This window comes from Macaca thibetana, chromosome 3, assembly GCF_024542745.1.
Source record: "Macaca thibetana thibetana isolate TM-01 chromosome 3, ASM2454274v1, whole genome shotgun sequence".
NCBI classification, from domain to species: domain Eukaryota; kingdom Metazoa; phylum Chordata; class Mammalia; order Primates; family Cercopithecidae; genus Macaca; species Macaca thibetana.
The window spans coordinates 106,268,349-106,284,770 of record NC_065580.1 but is presented as its reverse complement, the minus strand read 5'-3'; the positions used below and the strand labels follow the sequence as shown (position 1 = coordinate 106,284,770).

Sequence of the window (16,422 nt, the reverse complement as noted above, 5' to 3'; positions counted from 1 at the left end):
TTTAAGAGTTGACAGAAAATTACCTCAAAAACAATGTGAATTCAAACAAAAATAAAAGTATTATTTATAAAATACTAAGATAAGCACTTCAGACTAAAATTTCATAGTTGTTTTCTTCACTTAGGACTTACAGAAAAACTGAAGGTCTAAATATCAGGTTTAAATTAGGATTGAGATAGAATTTATACAAATGGATAAAATTAAAGCAAACAGTTTTAAATTTCTTACAATAATGAGAATTCTTCTATTTAGCTATGTTATTTTATAATATGTCTTAAAAACAATTTTATGATAGGTATTATTTCCATTTTATAGAAAAGTAAATGGGTTCAAAGAAGTTCAACAACTTTGTCAGATAAGTGGCAAAGTTGGTATACAAACCCAAGTCATGTCACTTGAAGTTTGGTGACCTTTGCTAAGATGAGAAGTTTTAAAATGTTAAGAAGAAAAAGTTTAACCAAATGCACTGCAAAGTTGTAAGGACAAACCCTTCTTACCAATTACTATTATCCACTGCATCTCCAAATCCTGGGGTATCAACTATTGTGAGCAGCAACTGAACACCACCTTCTTTGATTAAAACTTTAGATTGTTCCACCTATAAGAGTAATTGGTGAAGATGTTAATATCATACATTACACCAGTGATTTCCTACAAGGGGTGACGGTAGGGACGTTCAAGTTTATCAAAACCAACTGGGAAACTGTTAGAAAGACCGAATCTACGTACTCCCACATTTTATTCAGAATCAATGATGGTGGGCATTGGAAATCCACATTATTCGAAAGAAAAGCATATATACAAATAGTATGCCAATCTCTTGGCAAATTCACACTGGGTTTACGACTCATACTTGGTATAAAGAAAGACAGAGGAACTGATAAAATAGTGATCACCACTAAAAACATGTAATGCTTATATAAACTTAAATGTGCATCTAATAATACAAATAAGCAGTTTGAGTGATTTAGTAATTCACAGAGTTCAAACATAATTAATCAGAGAACATCATCTAATCTACCATTTACAGTAAATGTGTTCCTGGACTATTCTCTATCATGTTTGGCCCCAACCACTCACTCAAATGAACTTACTATCATTCCTTAATCTTTCTCAGCATGAATGTAGTTACCCTTGTATCTATGTTATGGCTAGGAGCCAATCCTCTTCTCAAATGTGATACTCCACATTCTGGACAATGTAATCAGCAAAAGTCCAGACAGTTTAAAAAAAAAAAAAAAGTGTATTCTGGTAGGGTGAAACCTTACTATTGGACTTAAATGATAACAACAGTTCCTGGAACAATCTAAGATACTCTGTAACCTCAAGCTCTGTATCAGAAGATGTGTTATCATTCATCCTGGGCATATGCTGCTGTTAAATGCAAAGTATCAGTTTTCAGGAGCCCAAGATAAAGCAAACACGGATTCAAATGAAAAAGGAATAATTCCTCCAGAAAAAGATAGGCTTTCTCCTGATACACATTTATATCAAGTCCTTATTAAGGCTAGAGGCTCCAAGTATGCTGATAAGCTAATTTACAAGACAAAAAGTTTGGGACACTTTTAGAGATAGCCTATTTCCTTTTGGCATGTTTTATAGATGCTACCTGATGCATGAAGAGACTAACATGTGGAGACTAAGATTGCTGAGCAAGAAAAGTCTGCGGCCTCACAATCCAGTAACACTTTCTGAGATGATGGAATTGTGTATCCACACTGCATCTCCAAATTCTGGGGTATCAACTATTGTGAACAGCAACTGAACACCACCTTCCACTTGTCCATGTGGCTACTTAGTCCTTGAAATCTGACTAGTGCAAATGAGGATCTGATATTTAATTTTATTTACTTTGAATTAACTTAAATAGCCACATGTGGCTAGTGACTACCGAATACACAGCAGAGGTCTACAGCAATCAAGAGTTTTCTGTTATTATCAGGGATAAAACTTACTAAAACTGAAAAAAATTGCCTGAAATGTGGACATGCATGACTTATCTTTTAGAGAAATGAGATGCCAAAGTCTGATCTTTTAGATTAATGTTCTTTAAACTGCTTTGATCCTGATATAAACTATCAGTGAAAATTTTGCAGATCCAAAAGATATTTACCCACCAAATATATACTATTGGCAATCTGAATATTAAGTATTAATATGTATTATCATTTTTCTGTAGATTACAAAAGTAAACATCAATAAGAGTTGTAGTATTTTCTGATCATCCTCAGTATCAATGACTGATGCACATCATTTAGGAGATCACTGTTACATACCACATAACTAAGATAACATGTCTATTATCAGGTTACCCTAATAACATGAGGGAGGCAAACTAACTCAGAGAAAACAATCAGATTCATCAGTGTGAGATCATGGGAACCAAAGGAAAAAAATTTTTCTTTTTTAGTCAGGGTCTCATTCTGTTGCTCAGGCTGGAGTGCATGGCAGATCACAGCTTACTGCAGCCTCACTCCTGGGTTCAAGCGATCTTCCCATTTCAGCCTCCCAAAGTGCTGGGCCAAAAAACATTTTTAATGGTATCATCTCATCTGGTTTAAGAGGTTTACATTTTATCTGGTGATCTTCTAGTCAAAGGACAACCCAGTCAAATATAACATCTCAATATCTTGAATTCACCTCCATCTCCTTTATAAAGACAGATCATTTATTCATGATAACTGTGGCTGAAGCAGAAATATCCAAAGTAATCATACCAGTCCTTTACCTACTTACTCCTTTAAATAACATAGTACTATATACTAGAAAGTGATACAGCAATATAGTTAATCTACATGAATCATCTCCAATTTTACTTCAAACTATTTCTGGTTCCTTTATTACCAAACGAAGCCCATTCTACCTTCAGTAATATGCTGTATACCAACTACACATTTTAACTTAACAGCTTAAATTTTAAGATATTTCCCTGTTTAAAAAAAAATCAGTTCAACAACTTACTGACTTGCTAAGACAAATGAAGATTTGTATTTTATACACTTTAAGGAATGTTTATAAAGCTTCTTTTCTTCTCTGGCCTACGAAATTCTGTGTATCCATACATGGTCAAATACAAAGAAGTCAGTGACATATGGAAAAGATCCAGAAAACATCACTGTAAACTAGTGCCATTCACAGGATCCAACTGTATCCTATCATCTGGTATTACAAGTATTCTCATGGGATCCATGGAAAACGAATTAGTTCAAGTCCAAGAATTTCAAACTTTTCTTAACAAATCTATTCCAAATGGTCACTTTCCCATGCACTTTCCTTAAGCAGGTCACATCAACATATTTTATGGCATCACTCAGGGTTCTCTAAGATTAGCTGCATAATTTAGTACCAAAAGAATGAATCGAGGGCATTTTCAACTGTTTTTCCCTGAAAAATAAATAAAACTAAAGCTATCGTCTACGTATCATCTACGTATAATTAATCTACTGAGACCTCTTTTGGCATTCGAGATTCCAGAAATCCAAGGTACTCATTTTCTAATACTGAGTGTATACAGTATACAAGAGTTCCAGTATACTGAGTTTTCAGTTTTACAATCTGAGGAAAAAAAGTCAAACAATGTTTACTATACAGCTTCATATAAACTAATCTTTTCTAACTTAATGTTTACATGCCACTTATTAAGGTAAATAAAAAATGTTACTTAATTAAGAACATAACATTTTGAAGAGAGAGTTAAAATTCTCTGTCAAGAGCTTACCTCTACCTACACTTGCTCAAGAGGTAGCATTATAGCCAAAACTCTGAAGAGATTTGAATGGCCTGAGATACTCCACTTAGCTCAAACACAAAAGCTATTTTGCTTATTTATTGACTCAAAAGACAAATATCATCTTAATCGTGTTCCACAAGAAAGTGAAAGAGGAAGTGACCAATAGTAGAACAGTTATCCCTAAAGAATACTTCCATCTCATCAAGACCCAGAACTACTTTATTGAGAAGAAAGTTGATCCCAAAACTCTAATTTGGCCTTCTATTCTGAACCTCTTCATCTCTTATATCCCTGTCTCCTTACAGTGAGACCTCAAATCCCTTGACCCTCTCATTTTCTATTATCAACCTCCTTCCCAAAACCTTTCTTTCTTTCCCTTTCCAACTCAAATCCCATTCTGGATTAACCCATCTTTCTATTCCTACACCATAAAATTCATGACCTTCAACCTCAACAAGAATTTCCCTGCTAATATTCCTCTTATATGCTCCTTAGTCTTATGCCTCTCCCATTTCCCAGTAAAGCTCTTCCCAAGCCCACGTCTGTCACAATGCTCAGTGCAGTACCTCACATCTCCACTTAAAAATGAGACCATTCCCAGTCTGTATGAATCAGCAGTGTACCTTATGGTACAGTGTGTGTGAAATATATCTTTTTCCTAAAGCAATTTCTCAATCTATTATAGGGAACTGATTAATTTCCATTTCAGATTCATCTTGACAACTGTTTACACTATTTCCCCTCTATCTTCAATCTCTCATTTCTTAGAGAACGACTTGCCACAGGATATAAGCATTCTCAGGTCTCTTTTGGAAATCATCAAACCACTGAGTCCTCTATACTCACACACCTAGGCACTCCTTTTCATCCCTTCCTTAATAGCCATCACCCATCCTCACTGACTCACTTACTACTCACTTCTCAACCCACTGCCATCTTGCTACCACTTCATTTAAATTTACCTTGCCAAGGTCACCTCTACAGCACCTTACAAAAGCATCTTTCTCACTAAGTCATAATTGTTTGTCCATATTTTTCCCACAATTGTGAGATCTTTGAGAACTTTTCGTTTTATCATCATTGTAGCCCCAAAACTTAGTATAAGACAAGCATTCAAATATGTTATGTGAATGGCTCAAAATCTATCAAAACTGGACCAAATGTCAACAGGAAAGTTTCCTGATTGGGCTCTGTGAAAATTTTTCAAGGAGTCTATCAAGTATGTTATCCTAGAGATGTACGTACTGCTTTCATCTTTTCTCACTTTCAAAACTTTTGCAACCACTTCATCTAAAATAGTGATTTACAAAACTTCAGGGGCCAGCTGGGCGTGGTGGCTCACACGTGTAATCCCAGTGCTTTGGGAGGCTGAGGTGGAAGGATCAGTTGAGGTCCAGAGTTCGAGACCAGCCTGGCCAACATGGTGAAACCCCATCTCTACTAAAAATACAAAAATTAGCTGGGTGTAGCGCGCGCCTGTAAATCCAGATACTCAGGAGGCTAAGACAGGAAAACTGCTTGAGCTCAGAAGTGGAGGTTGCAGTAAGCTGAGATCACACCACAGCACCCCAGCCTGGGCGACAGGGCAAGACTCCATCTCGAAAGAAAAATAAAAACAACACTTCATGGACCAATAAAAAGTTTCAAAGGGGAACAGCATAAAGTTTCCAACTAAGAACTTCAAAAAATCTAAACAGTGTCATTGCACAAAAGAATTATCTTAATAGAATGCATTAAGAAAAAATTAAAATGGACTTTCATCTCAGAAAAAAGGATAATTTCTTCCCAAGAAAGGACAGATGATACCCTTTCACTGACATAAAGTATGATTTTAAAATTTTCAAATGCAGGCCAGGCATAGTGGCTCACGTCTATAATCCCAGCACTTTGGAAAGTTGAGGCGGGCAGATCACTTGAGGTCAGGAGTTCGAGACCAGCCTGGTCAACATGGTAAAACCCCATCTCTACTAAAAATACAAAAATTAGCCAGGCATGGTGGCACACGCCTGTAATCCCAGGTACTCAGGAGGCTGAGACAGGAGAAACACTTGAACTTCAGAGGTGGAGGTTGTAGTGAACCAAGACTGCACCACTGCACTCCAGCTGGACGAAAGAGCAGGACTCCATCTCAAAAATAAATAAATATAAAAATTTTCAAATGCAACAAAATTATAAAATAAAGCTTAATTGTTAGTATACATACAACATTGTAAGCAATATATTTCCAAAAAAATTTTGTTAATCTGGGTATCTATATTTGAGACTGAAACATGAAGTAGAACTTATCACATGTTCAATTTTTTTATTTTACTTCATTTTCATTAATCTTTCAGAAAAATATATATGTAAGTAAAAAATGGAGGTAATATGGTACCATTCCATTCCATTTGAAACATTCTGAAAGAACTAAGGCAAAGCACTTCCCTCTCCTCCTTTCACCCTGACAGGCACAGGATAAAACCAGTTTGCAGTAGAGCAGTGGTTCTCAAAATGCAGTACCTAGACTGGCAGTAATACATTCTGAGAACTAAACAAATACAAATTACTTGTGCCCTGCCTCAAACCTGCTATACAGCAAACCATGAAGAAAGGGACTCAGCAATCTGTGTTTGAACAAGCCTTCCACGTGACTGTGATGTGCGCTCAAGTTTGAGAAGCACTGGTATAAAGAATTCCAGGACTGGTGTCAGCTTGCATCTGGAAATGCACAGATATAACTCAGGGTTCTGACGTCCAAGATAAGAGGTTAAGAATTAATCTTAATGAGCTTCTATTAATACTGAAAACTTCACTTGAATCAGAACCACTATTTTACACACAGGAGGCTAAAAATCAGCTCTCTGCTCAGTGTACACAGCTTCCCATTCCTTCCAAGACTGTGAATGTGAATAAATATCTCCTTTAAGATACAAGTCTCTTATAAACAGATAACGCCCAGGGATGAGAATATGAGATCGTGGTCTTTATTAAAATCTTGCTCCTTATTCAGCTACATAACAGGAGAGTGTTTTTCTCCCCATTTTTATAAACATTTGTATTTTGAAAATCAGGACTGTATGTTTACCAGACTAATATGTCTGGACTGAGATACAATACTGGTGATCACTCCCCTCTACTGTGAGTGTTTACGAGCTTCCAACGGCAGATCATCTGCTAGACTACTGGGCTTGGTAAGGAGCCAGCCAACTATTAAAAAGATTACATTCTAATTTTCTAACTACATTCAGGCTTCTTGAATGACTCTGACCCTGTCTGTAATAATGGCATGTTCTTTCCTGAGTAATGGGCAAAAGAGTTTAGATGATCTTCAACTGGTTCCCAGTACACAAAGGAATACACCTCCATGGTTCAGTCAGGAAAGAGGACTTCTACAGGATTCTAGTAAGGATCAATCTGGTTCTCAAATGTTACAGGTCTTCTTTTTGGTAAAGAAAAGATATTTAACAGTGGTACACATGCCTCTGTCTTAAAAATCCTCCTAGAGATATTCTCACCTCCATTACCCCTTTGTTTTCAAGATAAAGAGAGTTTCTGGGAAGATATTCACAACAGAAGAGGATATTTTTGAAGTGTTATTTTAAAGGAAGGTAAAATAAGTTTAGACAATTTATTCTGAAGCTAGGCCAATGTAAGAATTCTAATAAATTGAGGGCATGTCACATCTTTAACAGATGCTTGCCTGGCGAGAAAATGTCTGCAATATCTAAAATGTAGGGGATTATTAGATTTTTAAAACTCCTATAAATCAGTAAGAAAATGACAGAAAATATTAAGATTATCAAAACACTTTAATGAAATGTGAACAGTTAATGAGTACAAAAGACATGTTCAACCTCACTAGAAATCAAAGAAAATAAACTCAAATACCTTTATATCTTTATGCACACACAACAGCAATGAGCGCCTAAGTCTACCAAAACATACACAAGAATGTTCCTATTAGTAAAAAACTGAAAACCCAAAGGCTTATCTAAAATAAACAATAAAGGATATACTGATAAATTCACACAATGGAGTATCATACTATGATGAAAAAGAACTACACCCAACATGAGTAAATAATACAGACGTAATCTTCACTGAAAGAAAACAGATACAAAAAAGTATATGTATATAACGTTCAAGAACAGGCAAATTTATCTACGGAGAAAGCAGTCAGTTAAGGTGTTTATCTTTGTGGGGTGTAATACTGAATGAGAGTGAGCACACGGAAGAAACTAGGGTTCTGGAAATGAACTGCATATTAATTTGGGTAGTGGTTAGTTTTACCTTGCATCTCTAAATTCATAAATACCTAAATTAAGGTATTCATAATAGATACCCAAATTAAGAAAGTTCAAAGTTCGTTTTTTTGCTTAGGATTAAAATTTCCAATATTTATGACAAACAAGCATGCAGGATCAAGTTTTTAGAGCATAATTTTGCAGGTAATTTTAAATCTCAAGCCCTATGAAGGTTACCAAAACAAAACAAAACAAAACACAACAAAATCCTAAAATAGAAACATCGAAAAGGAGAAATAAGAAATTCACTTCACAAAATTATTCCTTTGGGATCTAGTTACTAAACTGCATCTTGTAGTTTGATACATATGAGTTACTGCCCAGAATATATAGACTGTCCTTCCATCCTGTGCACTGGGATCATCACTACCACTTCTTTGAATTCAGCTAAAAGCATCACTGCCTCAATGAAGCCGACTCCAGCCAGAAATGTTCACTTGCCTCCTCTCTGCTCGTGTCCTATATATCACATAAGCAGAGCTCAACAACAATATTTTTAATCAACAGTTTAGAGCAGTACTGCCAAACAAAAACACCATGTCAATCACATAATTTATAATTTTCTTAAGTAGCCACTTTTAAAATAGGAAAAAGGTTAAATAAAAAAAAAATACCATGTCAATCATAATTTATAATTTTCTTAGTAGCCACTTTTAAAATATGAAAAAGGTTAAATAAAATTGATTATTTTATTTATACATCCAAAATATTATCACTGTAGTATACAATCAATATAAAAAATTATTGAGATTTTTTTTCCATGCTCAGTGTTAGACATCTGTGGTATATTTTATATTTGCAGAACATCACAATTTAGACTACCCAGATTTCAAAGATTAATAGCCACACATGGCTACAGGTTGCTGTAATATTTAATAAAAAGTGCATATCTAGAATCCAGCCCCTTGCTCTATAAAGTGTGATCTACCATCCAGCAGGATCAGCATCACCTGTGATCTTGTTAGAAATGCAGAAATTGCAGCCCATCTCAGACCTACTAGAAGAACTAAATTTAACAGGATATCCAGGATTGGAATGCATAGCAAATACTGAGAAGCAGTAAATTAGATCACATATACCTTGGGAGTCTTACAGAATTGCTATTGCCATTCAACTATGATATGGTATTATGCCACTGACTAATATAGAACACTGTATTTAAATAACAAAAGCTTTTCTATAAATCATGTTTTCTCTACACTATCCAATGCAATTTTCTGCAATGATGAAAATCTTCATATATGTGCTGCAAAAAAATGGCAGCCACTTGCCACATGAGCTGTTAAGCACCTGAAATGTATCTGGAGCAAATGAAAAATTGCATTTTTAATTTAACTAATTTTAATTGATTTAAACATGTGGCAAATGACTACCATACTAGATAGCACAACTCCAGGGGAATTGGTTACTATGTCACAATGTCATCTCTAGGAGAGTCCTCCGGACAAATTTGGAAAGTTCTAGTCAAGATAATTCTTCTGATTAACTGTACTTTTTAAAAAATTTTATGAAGTCATATTTACTATCTTACACTGAATAAGGGCAAATTTGTATCTTACTTCTAAGGAAGCATAATAAAAGTTACGATATGTGCTTTGTATTAATATTATTCCAGCTTATCATCAATTAACAATACTAATATCCATACCTGTACAGTCTTTTTAATTCTATGAGAAGGACCTGGATACTCTGGAGAATACAAATCTGTGAGGAATAATGAGTTGATTAACGTCGACTTTCCCAATCCAGATTCACCTAAAAGAAATAAGGGAAAATATCTGTTAAATTCACCCACTTTACCCAACCTTAAATATTCAACAGATGCTATAATTGAACTTGCTTTATGCAAGTACTTCTTGGTGAAACAATGAAATGACATTAGAAAATATGTTACAAAGAATAAGTATCTTGTCCTCAGTTTCTTAGCTATCAAATTAGACTCATGCTTCCAGGGATTCTTTTCAGTCTTCTAATTATACAACTTATATTCATTAAAAGTAATGTATCTAATAATCTACATTTTTAACAGTAATGTATTCCCAAAGAAAAAAGTCATTATTAAAAAATCCAAGTTGGATTATACATTGCTGCTTGAGTGAAATAAAGTTTTTCTTTACTAATAGACAATAATGAATGACCAAAACAAGAAATCATGCAGCCATAAAAAGCAAAAATCTGCTAATACAAAGAATAATTAATCACAATGAGCATCTCCACATAAAATTCTAAATCACAAAAAATACTTTCTAATTTAGCCACCCATCAGTCTAAATATAAGGGTACTACTTCTCCCAAACCAGAATCCAAAAAAATCTTAGGTAATTATTTTTTATACTGCTTCTACTCAAGGTAGGAGGTAGACATGAAGGAAGCTAGGGCATGATTTGTACTCTGATCAAGTACTCTTTTTTGACTCTCCATCTCTAGTCTAATATACATAGTCTAGTGTATAGTAACTATTACAAGTATACCAAAATATAAATGGCTTCAAGGTATATATAACCTAAGGTTAAAATAAATTATAAACCATATTACGATAATTAACATGGCACAGAGTTAAAGTATGTATTGTTAATAATTCACTTAGAATAATAGGCATGTTTAGCCTAAGTAACTGATGTCACAATATATGTCTAGGAGGAATTCTTTTTATATCAGCTCTCAAAAGAGATAAGATCCTTTCCACATGGTCTGGGCTTACCCTTTGACTGAAAGCATGCCACTTTTTACTAGATGTAAAAATGCCAAAAATGTCTAAGTCACAGGAAAGTAACATGGGTTGGCCACACCCAATTCTTTCTTAACTCTTATACCTTGAAAGCAGAAAGACTAGAATAAAACCCAAGCATTTGGATGGTATCAGAAATATCTACAATATTTCCTTTTGGAAATACAAATGAAAATTTTAGTATATACAATAATGTTTTGGGAAATTAAAAAGTATGCTCATTAAAAGATTAACACTGTACTCAATAAATTATGTTTAGAGATTTTTTTAGTTTTTTTACCCTTTTTATTTGTAGTGAGGAGTCGGGGAACAAGACGACACAGGACAAAGGGAAAAGAGAGAGGAAGAAAAATAAGTCTGAAGGTAACGCACCAAAATGTAAATAGTGGCTACTCTGGGGATAGTACAATGTAGATGATTTTTCTTAGTTTGTTATACTTCGGGGTGCTGTAAACTTCCTTCAATATGATTCTATTATATTCATAATTTAAAAAGCATTACTGAGTGGCATCAGCAAAACGGCAAATTAAAAAGCTCAAAGCCTCATTTCCTCACAGAAACACCAAAAACAACCAAAACCTCATAGAATTAACCTTACAGGACCTGTGAAAAACAGTCAAAAGTCTATAGCGACGAAGCAAATGCCCAATTAAGGAAAAAAAATATGCAAAACTTTTGTGACATTTTTCTGTGATCTTGTCCCACCCCTTCTGCAGTTTATCTGGGTCTCAAGAAGGCAGCAAACCAATTCCCAATTCATTCCCTTCAAATGGGCGGAAGAGTGCAGACCTAACTTGTAACATTTTAACCTCTCTGGTCTGCCAGAAGAACTGATTCCTGTTTTGCCTAACTGGAACCTCATTTGGAGAGAGAAGCAATGCACACCACTCACGAAAGCTGCAAGAGGACACAACAGATATTTGGGGCATAAGATTACAGTGGGTAGATATAATAGACCATCTGAGCATGCAGGTGAGACTCTTCAGGAAATTAAGACATTCAAAAGCAGCCATGTATACAGGAGGAATTGAGAAAGCGACCCACAGGCCTAGGCAATACAAATGCTCAGAAAAGAAGATCTTAAGCTTTCATCTTGGGGTGATCACTAGGTTAAGGGCATGCTCAACTCATCAGCAGAGAAATGCCCCAGTAGTACATAGCCAGTGTGCAACTGAGAGAGGTGACTCTTTCAAATACTCAGTTTTCAAAAAACATCACAAGGCATGCAACAAGGTATAGGAAAATATGGCCCAAAGGAACAAAAATTTCCAGAAACTATTCCTGAAGAAATACAGATATTAGACTTATTATACAGACTTGAAAGTAGCTGTCTTAACTATGCCCAAAGAGCTAAAGAAAAAAATGAACCAAAATGAATGGAAATCAGGAAAATAATAAGCAAAATGAGAATATCAATAAAGAGGAATTATAAAAACAAATTGTGGAGCTGAAAAATACAATAATTGAATTGAAAATGTCACTATATGGGTTCAATAGCAGAACTGAGTAGGCAAAAGAAAAAACTCAGTAAACCTGAAGACAATTGAAATTATCAAATCTGAGCAGAAAGAAAAAAGATGAAAAGTAAACAGAGCCCAAGAGATTATGAAACAAAACAACTGGACCAATATATACCCAATGGATGTTTCAGAGGAAGAGAAATGAACACAGAGATTACATGAAGGAAAAAACTCCCCAAAGGTGATGAAACCGATGAATCTACAAATCCAAGGATCTCAACAAACTTCAAATAAGAAAAACTCACAACCAATATCAACACAATTACAATCAAACTGTCAAAAGCCAAGACAGAATCTTGAAAGTGGCAAACGATAAGCGACTCACTGCATAGTTAGAATCCTCAAATAAGACTATAAGCCAACCTTCTGGCAGAAACCTTGGAGGCCTGATGGGAGTGCAACGATACATTTAAAGTGCTACAAGAAAATAACTGTCAAATGCAAATTCTGTATCTGGCAAAAGTGACCATTATAAATGAGGGAGAAATAAAGACATTCCCCAATAAACAAAACCTGAGGGAGGTTCATTATCACTACACATATATTACAAGAAATACTGAAGGTAGTCCTTCAGGTTGAAATAAAAAGACTCTAGACAGTAACTCAAAGCAATATAAAGATATAAAGATCCCGTAAAGGTAAATGCAAGAGCAAATATAAAAACCAGTATTATTAGAATTTTGGTTTGCAAGTTCACCTTATATTTTCTATGAGTTTTTAAAGGCAAATGCATTAAAAAATCATGAATCTGTGTTAATAGGTACATCAAGTATAATACTGTAACTTCCAACATCAATAACATGAGAGGGACAGAGCAATGGAAGTGTAGTTGTTCAACGTGATTTAAGTTAAACTGGTACAAAAAATTAGATTGTAAAAACTTTAGGATATTATATATTATCCCTATAATAACCAAAGAAAATTTCTATAAAATATACCAAAAAGAAAAAAAAGAGAGAAGGGAATCAAATTGTGTCACTACAAAAAATCAAGTAAACACAAACAAAGGCAGTAATGGAAGAAATGAAGGACAAAACAGCTAAAAGACATACAGAAAACAAAATGGCAAAAGTTAGTTCTTCCTTATTAGTATTTATAGGTAAATTGATTAAACTCCCCCAATTAAAGGCACAGAGTGTCATAATAAATAAAATGACATGACTCAACTGCGTATCTATAAGACACATTGTAGATCTAAGAAAACACATAGGTTCAAAGTAAAAGGTTAGAAAAAGATAATTCATGCAAATAGTAACCAGAAAGGTAGAGAAGCCATACTAATATTAGACAAAATAGTCTCAAGTCAAAAACTATTATCAAAGACAAAGAAGGACTTTAAATGTTGATAAATGGGTCACTTTGCCAAGATGATGTAACAATTAAAAACATATATATACAGCAAACATCAGAACTTTAAATTATGTGAAGCAAACACTGGCAGAATTAAAGGGAGAAACAGACAGTTCTATAATAATAGTTGGAGACTTCAATACTCCAGTTTCAATAATGGACAGGACAACTAGACAGAAAATAAACAAGGAAATAGAGGATACAAACAAAACTGTAAAGCAATTGAAGCTAACACAGACAAAACACTGCATCCAACAACAGTGGTCTACACATTTCTCTCAAGGGCATGTAAAACATTTTTCCGCAATGACTAAAAGAAACAAGTCTTAACAAATTTTAAAGAATTGAAATCAAGCAAAGTATTTTTTTCCCATCATAATCAAATGAAACTAAAAATCAGTAATGGAAGGAAACTAGGAAAACTAACAAATATTTGGAAATCAAACAACACATTCTTATCAATCAATGGATCAAAGATTTCACGAGGGAAATTAAAATATACCCTGAGACAAAATAAAAATAAAAACCCAACATGCCAAAACTTATGGAATGCAGAAAAAGCAGTGCTAAGAAGGAAATTTATAGTTGTAAACATTTACATAAAAATGAAGATTTTAAACAACAACCTATGTTTACACCATAACGAATTAGAAAAAGAAGAGCAAACTAAACTCAAAGCTAGCAAAAACAAGAAAAAAATAAAAATGAGTGCAGAGATAAATAAAACAGATTTTAAGAATAGAAATTGGGCCGGGCGTGGTGGCTCACGCCTGTAATCCCAGCATTTTGGGAGGCCGAGGCGGGTGGATCACCTGAGGTCAAGAGTTCAAGACCAGCCTGACCAACATGGTGAAACCCCATCTCTACTAAAAATACAAAACTGGGCCGGATTTAGTGGCGCATGCCTGTAGTCCCAGCTACTCGGGAGGCTGAGACAGAAGAATCGCTTGAACCCAGGAGGCAGAGGGTGCAGTGAGCCGAGATCGTGCCATGGCACTCCAGCCTGGGCAAGAAGAGCGAAACTCTGTTTCAAATAAATAAATAAACAAAAGAATAGAAATCGGCCAGGCGTGGTGGCTCATGCCTGTAATCCCAGTACTTTGGGAGGCTGAGGCGGGCAGATCACGAGGTCAGGAGACTGAGACCATCCTGGCCAACATGGTGAAACCACGTCTCTACTAAAAATACAAAAATTAGCTGGGCGTGGCAGGGCGTGCCTGTAATCCCAGCTACTCAGGAGGCTTGGGTAGGACAACTGCTTGAACTCGGGAGGCGGAGGTTGCAGTGAGCCGAGATCGCGCTACTGCACTCCAGCCTGGCAACAGAGCTAGACTCCGTCCCAAAAAAAGAATAGAAATCAGCAAAACCAATTGTTAGTTCTTCAAAAGAATAAACAAAATTGACAACCCATAAACTAGATTGAGAATAAAAGAGAGAGACTCAAATTACTAAAATCAGAAATAAAAGTGGGGGCTGGGTGTGGTGTCTAAGGCCTATAACCTCAGAATTTTGAGAGGCCGAGGCGGAGGGATCACTTTGGCTTAGGAGTTCAAGACAGGCCTGGGCAACATGGCAAAACCCTGTCTCTACTAAAAATACAAAAAAATTACCCTGTCGTGGTGGCACATGCCTGTAATCCCAGCTATTCAGGAGGCTGAAGCAAGAGAATTGCGTAAACCAGGAGGCGGAGGCTGCAGTGAGCCGAGATGGCACCACTGCACTCCAGCCTGGGTGACAGAGCAAGACTCTGTCTCAAAAAAAAGAAATAAAAGTGGCTCATGGCTTTCCTAATTAAGGACTGGAATATTTGCCACCCCCCCCCCTTTTTTGAGTAACTTTCCTTTTTGGAAACAGTGATGAAGGTTTCTCCCTTTATTCTCAACAGTATGTACACCTCATACTACTCTCTACTGTCAAATTTCCAAATACTTTCTGCTTTTTTAATACTCTTTAAAAATTAGCAAATACCTAGTTATACTTTCAGTTAAGATAATACTTTTTCCCATTGGATTTTTTTCTTTATCTTTTAAATTCTTAACATTGACTATGTGAAGTAATACGCTGTATACCCTGAACTCAGCTATGAGATATTTAACATATCAGGGGAGATATAAATAAATTAACTTCCATCAATTCCTAGACTACTTACACTGAAATTATGGACCAAAGCTTTCTAATTCAATTCCCAAGTGGCATTAAAACCAAGATGTTTTGTATTTCAAGAAACTTTATCCACGGTTATGAAAGTTTAAAAACTTATCAAATGTGTGGGAAAACTGCAATTTAAAGATAAATGATTAGGTTTCCTGTTATAATGTGAACCATAACTACACTAACTGGGTGATCTCTATCAAAGTAAACACTGTAAACAATAAAGGGTATCATTTGGCCAAGAGAAAGATAATTTCTGATTCCAATTCAACATTGCTCCTGTGTAACGTGTTTCTCTAGTTCTCAACTACACATTTATTCTTGAGTTATTTCTATGTTAGTTGTAGTTTTCTTTTTAAGTTGGCTCTGGGCAAAGTAAACCTTTCATAACAGATTGAGAACTGTTCAATTTCCTCAATTCTAAGATACAATTTTGCCCCCCCAATATTTCTAAAAACAAATGTCTCATAAACAAAATGTAATTGACTGTACTATTTACCTCCCTCAAATCAAATTTGATTATGTTTCAGAGTAGATTTTATCTTAGAATCAAGGAAGCAGGAAAATCAAAACACTTCTTCCCCTAGAATCGAATTCAATTAGAAAAGCCAAATCAAAGAGGCCTTAATTATTTTTTCCTATAACTGAGAACTTTATATT

At 35.2% G+C, this 16,422-nt stretch overlaps 1 protein-coding gene across 2 annotated transcripts in view; it reads right to left on the bottom strand.

Moving 5' to 3' along the window:
- Positions 1 to 16,422, bottom strand: part of SEPTIN7 (septin 7) — a 105,170-nt gene that overhangs the window by 32,531 nt on the left and 56,217 nt on the right. For both annotated transcript variants that reach the window (XM_050785488.1, XM_050785489.1), the window contains exons 2-3: positions 9,662 to 9,768; positions 498 to 598 (exon numbers count right to left, since the gene is read on the bottom strand). In XM_050785488.1, the coding sequence (XP_050641445.1) occupies positions 498 to 598; positions 9,662 to 9,768 (208 nt within the window). The remainder of the gene's footprint in view (positions 1 to 497; positions 599 to 9,661; positions 9,769 to 16,422) is intronic.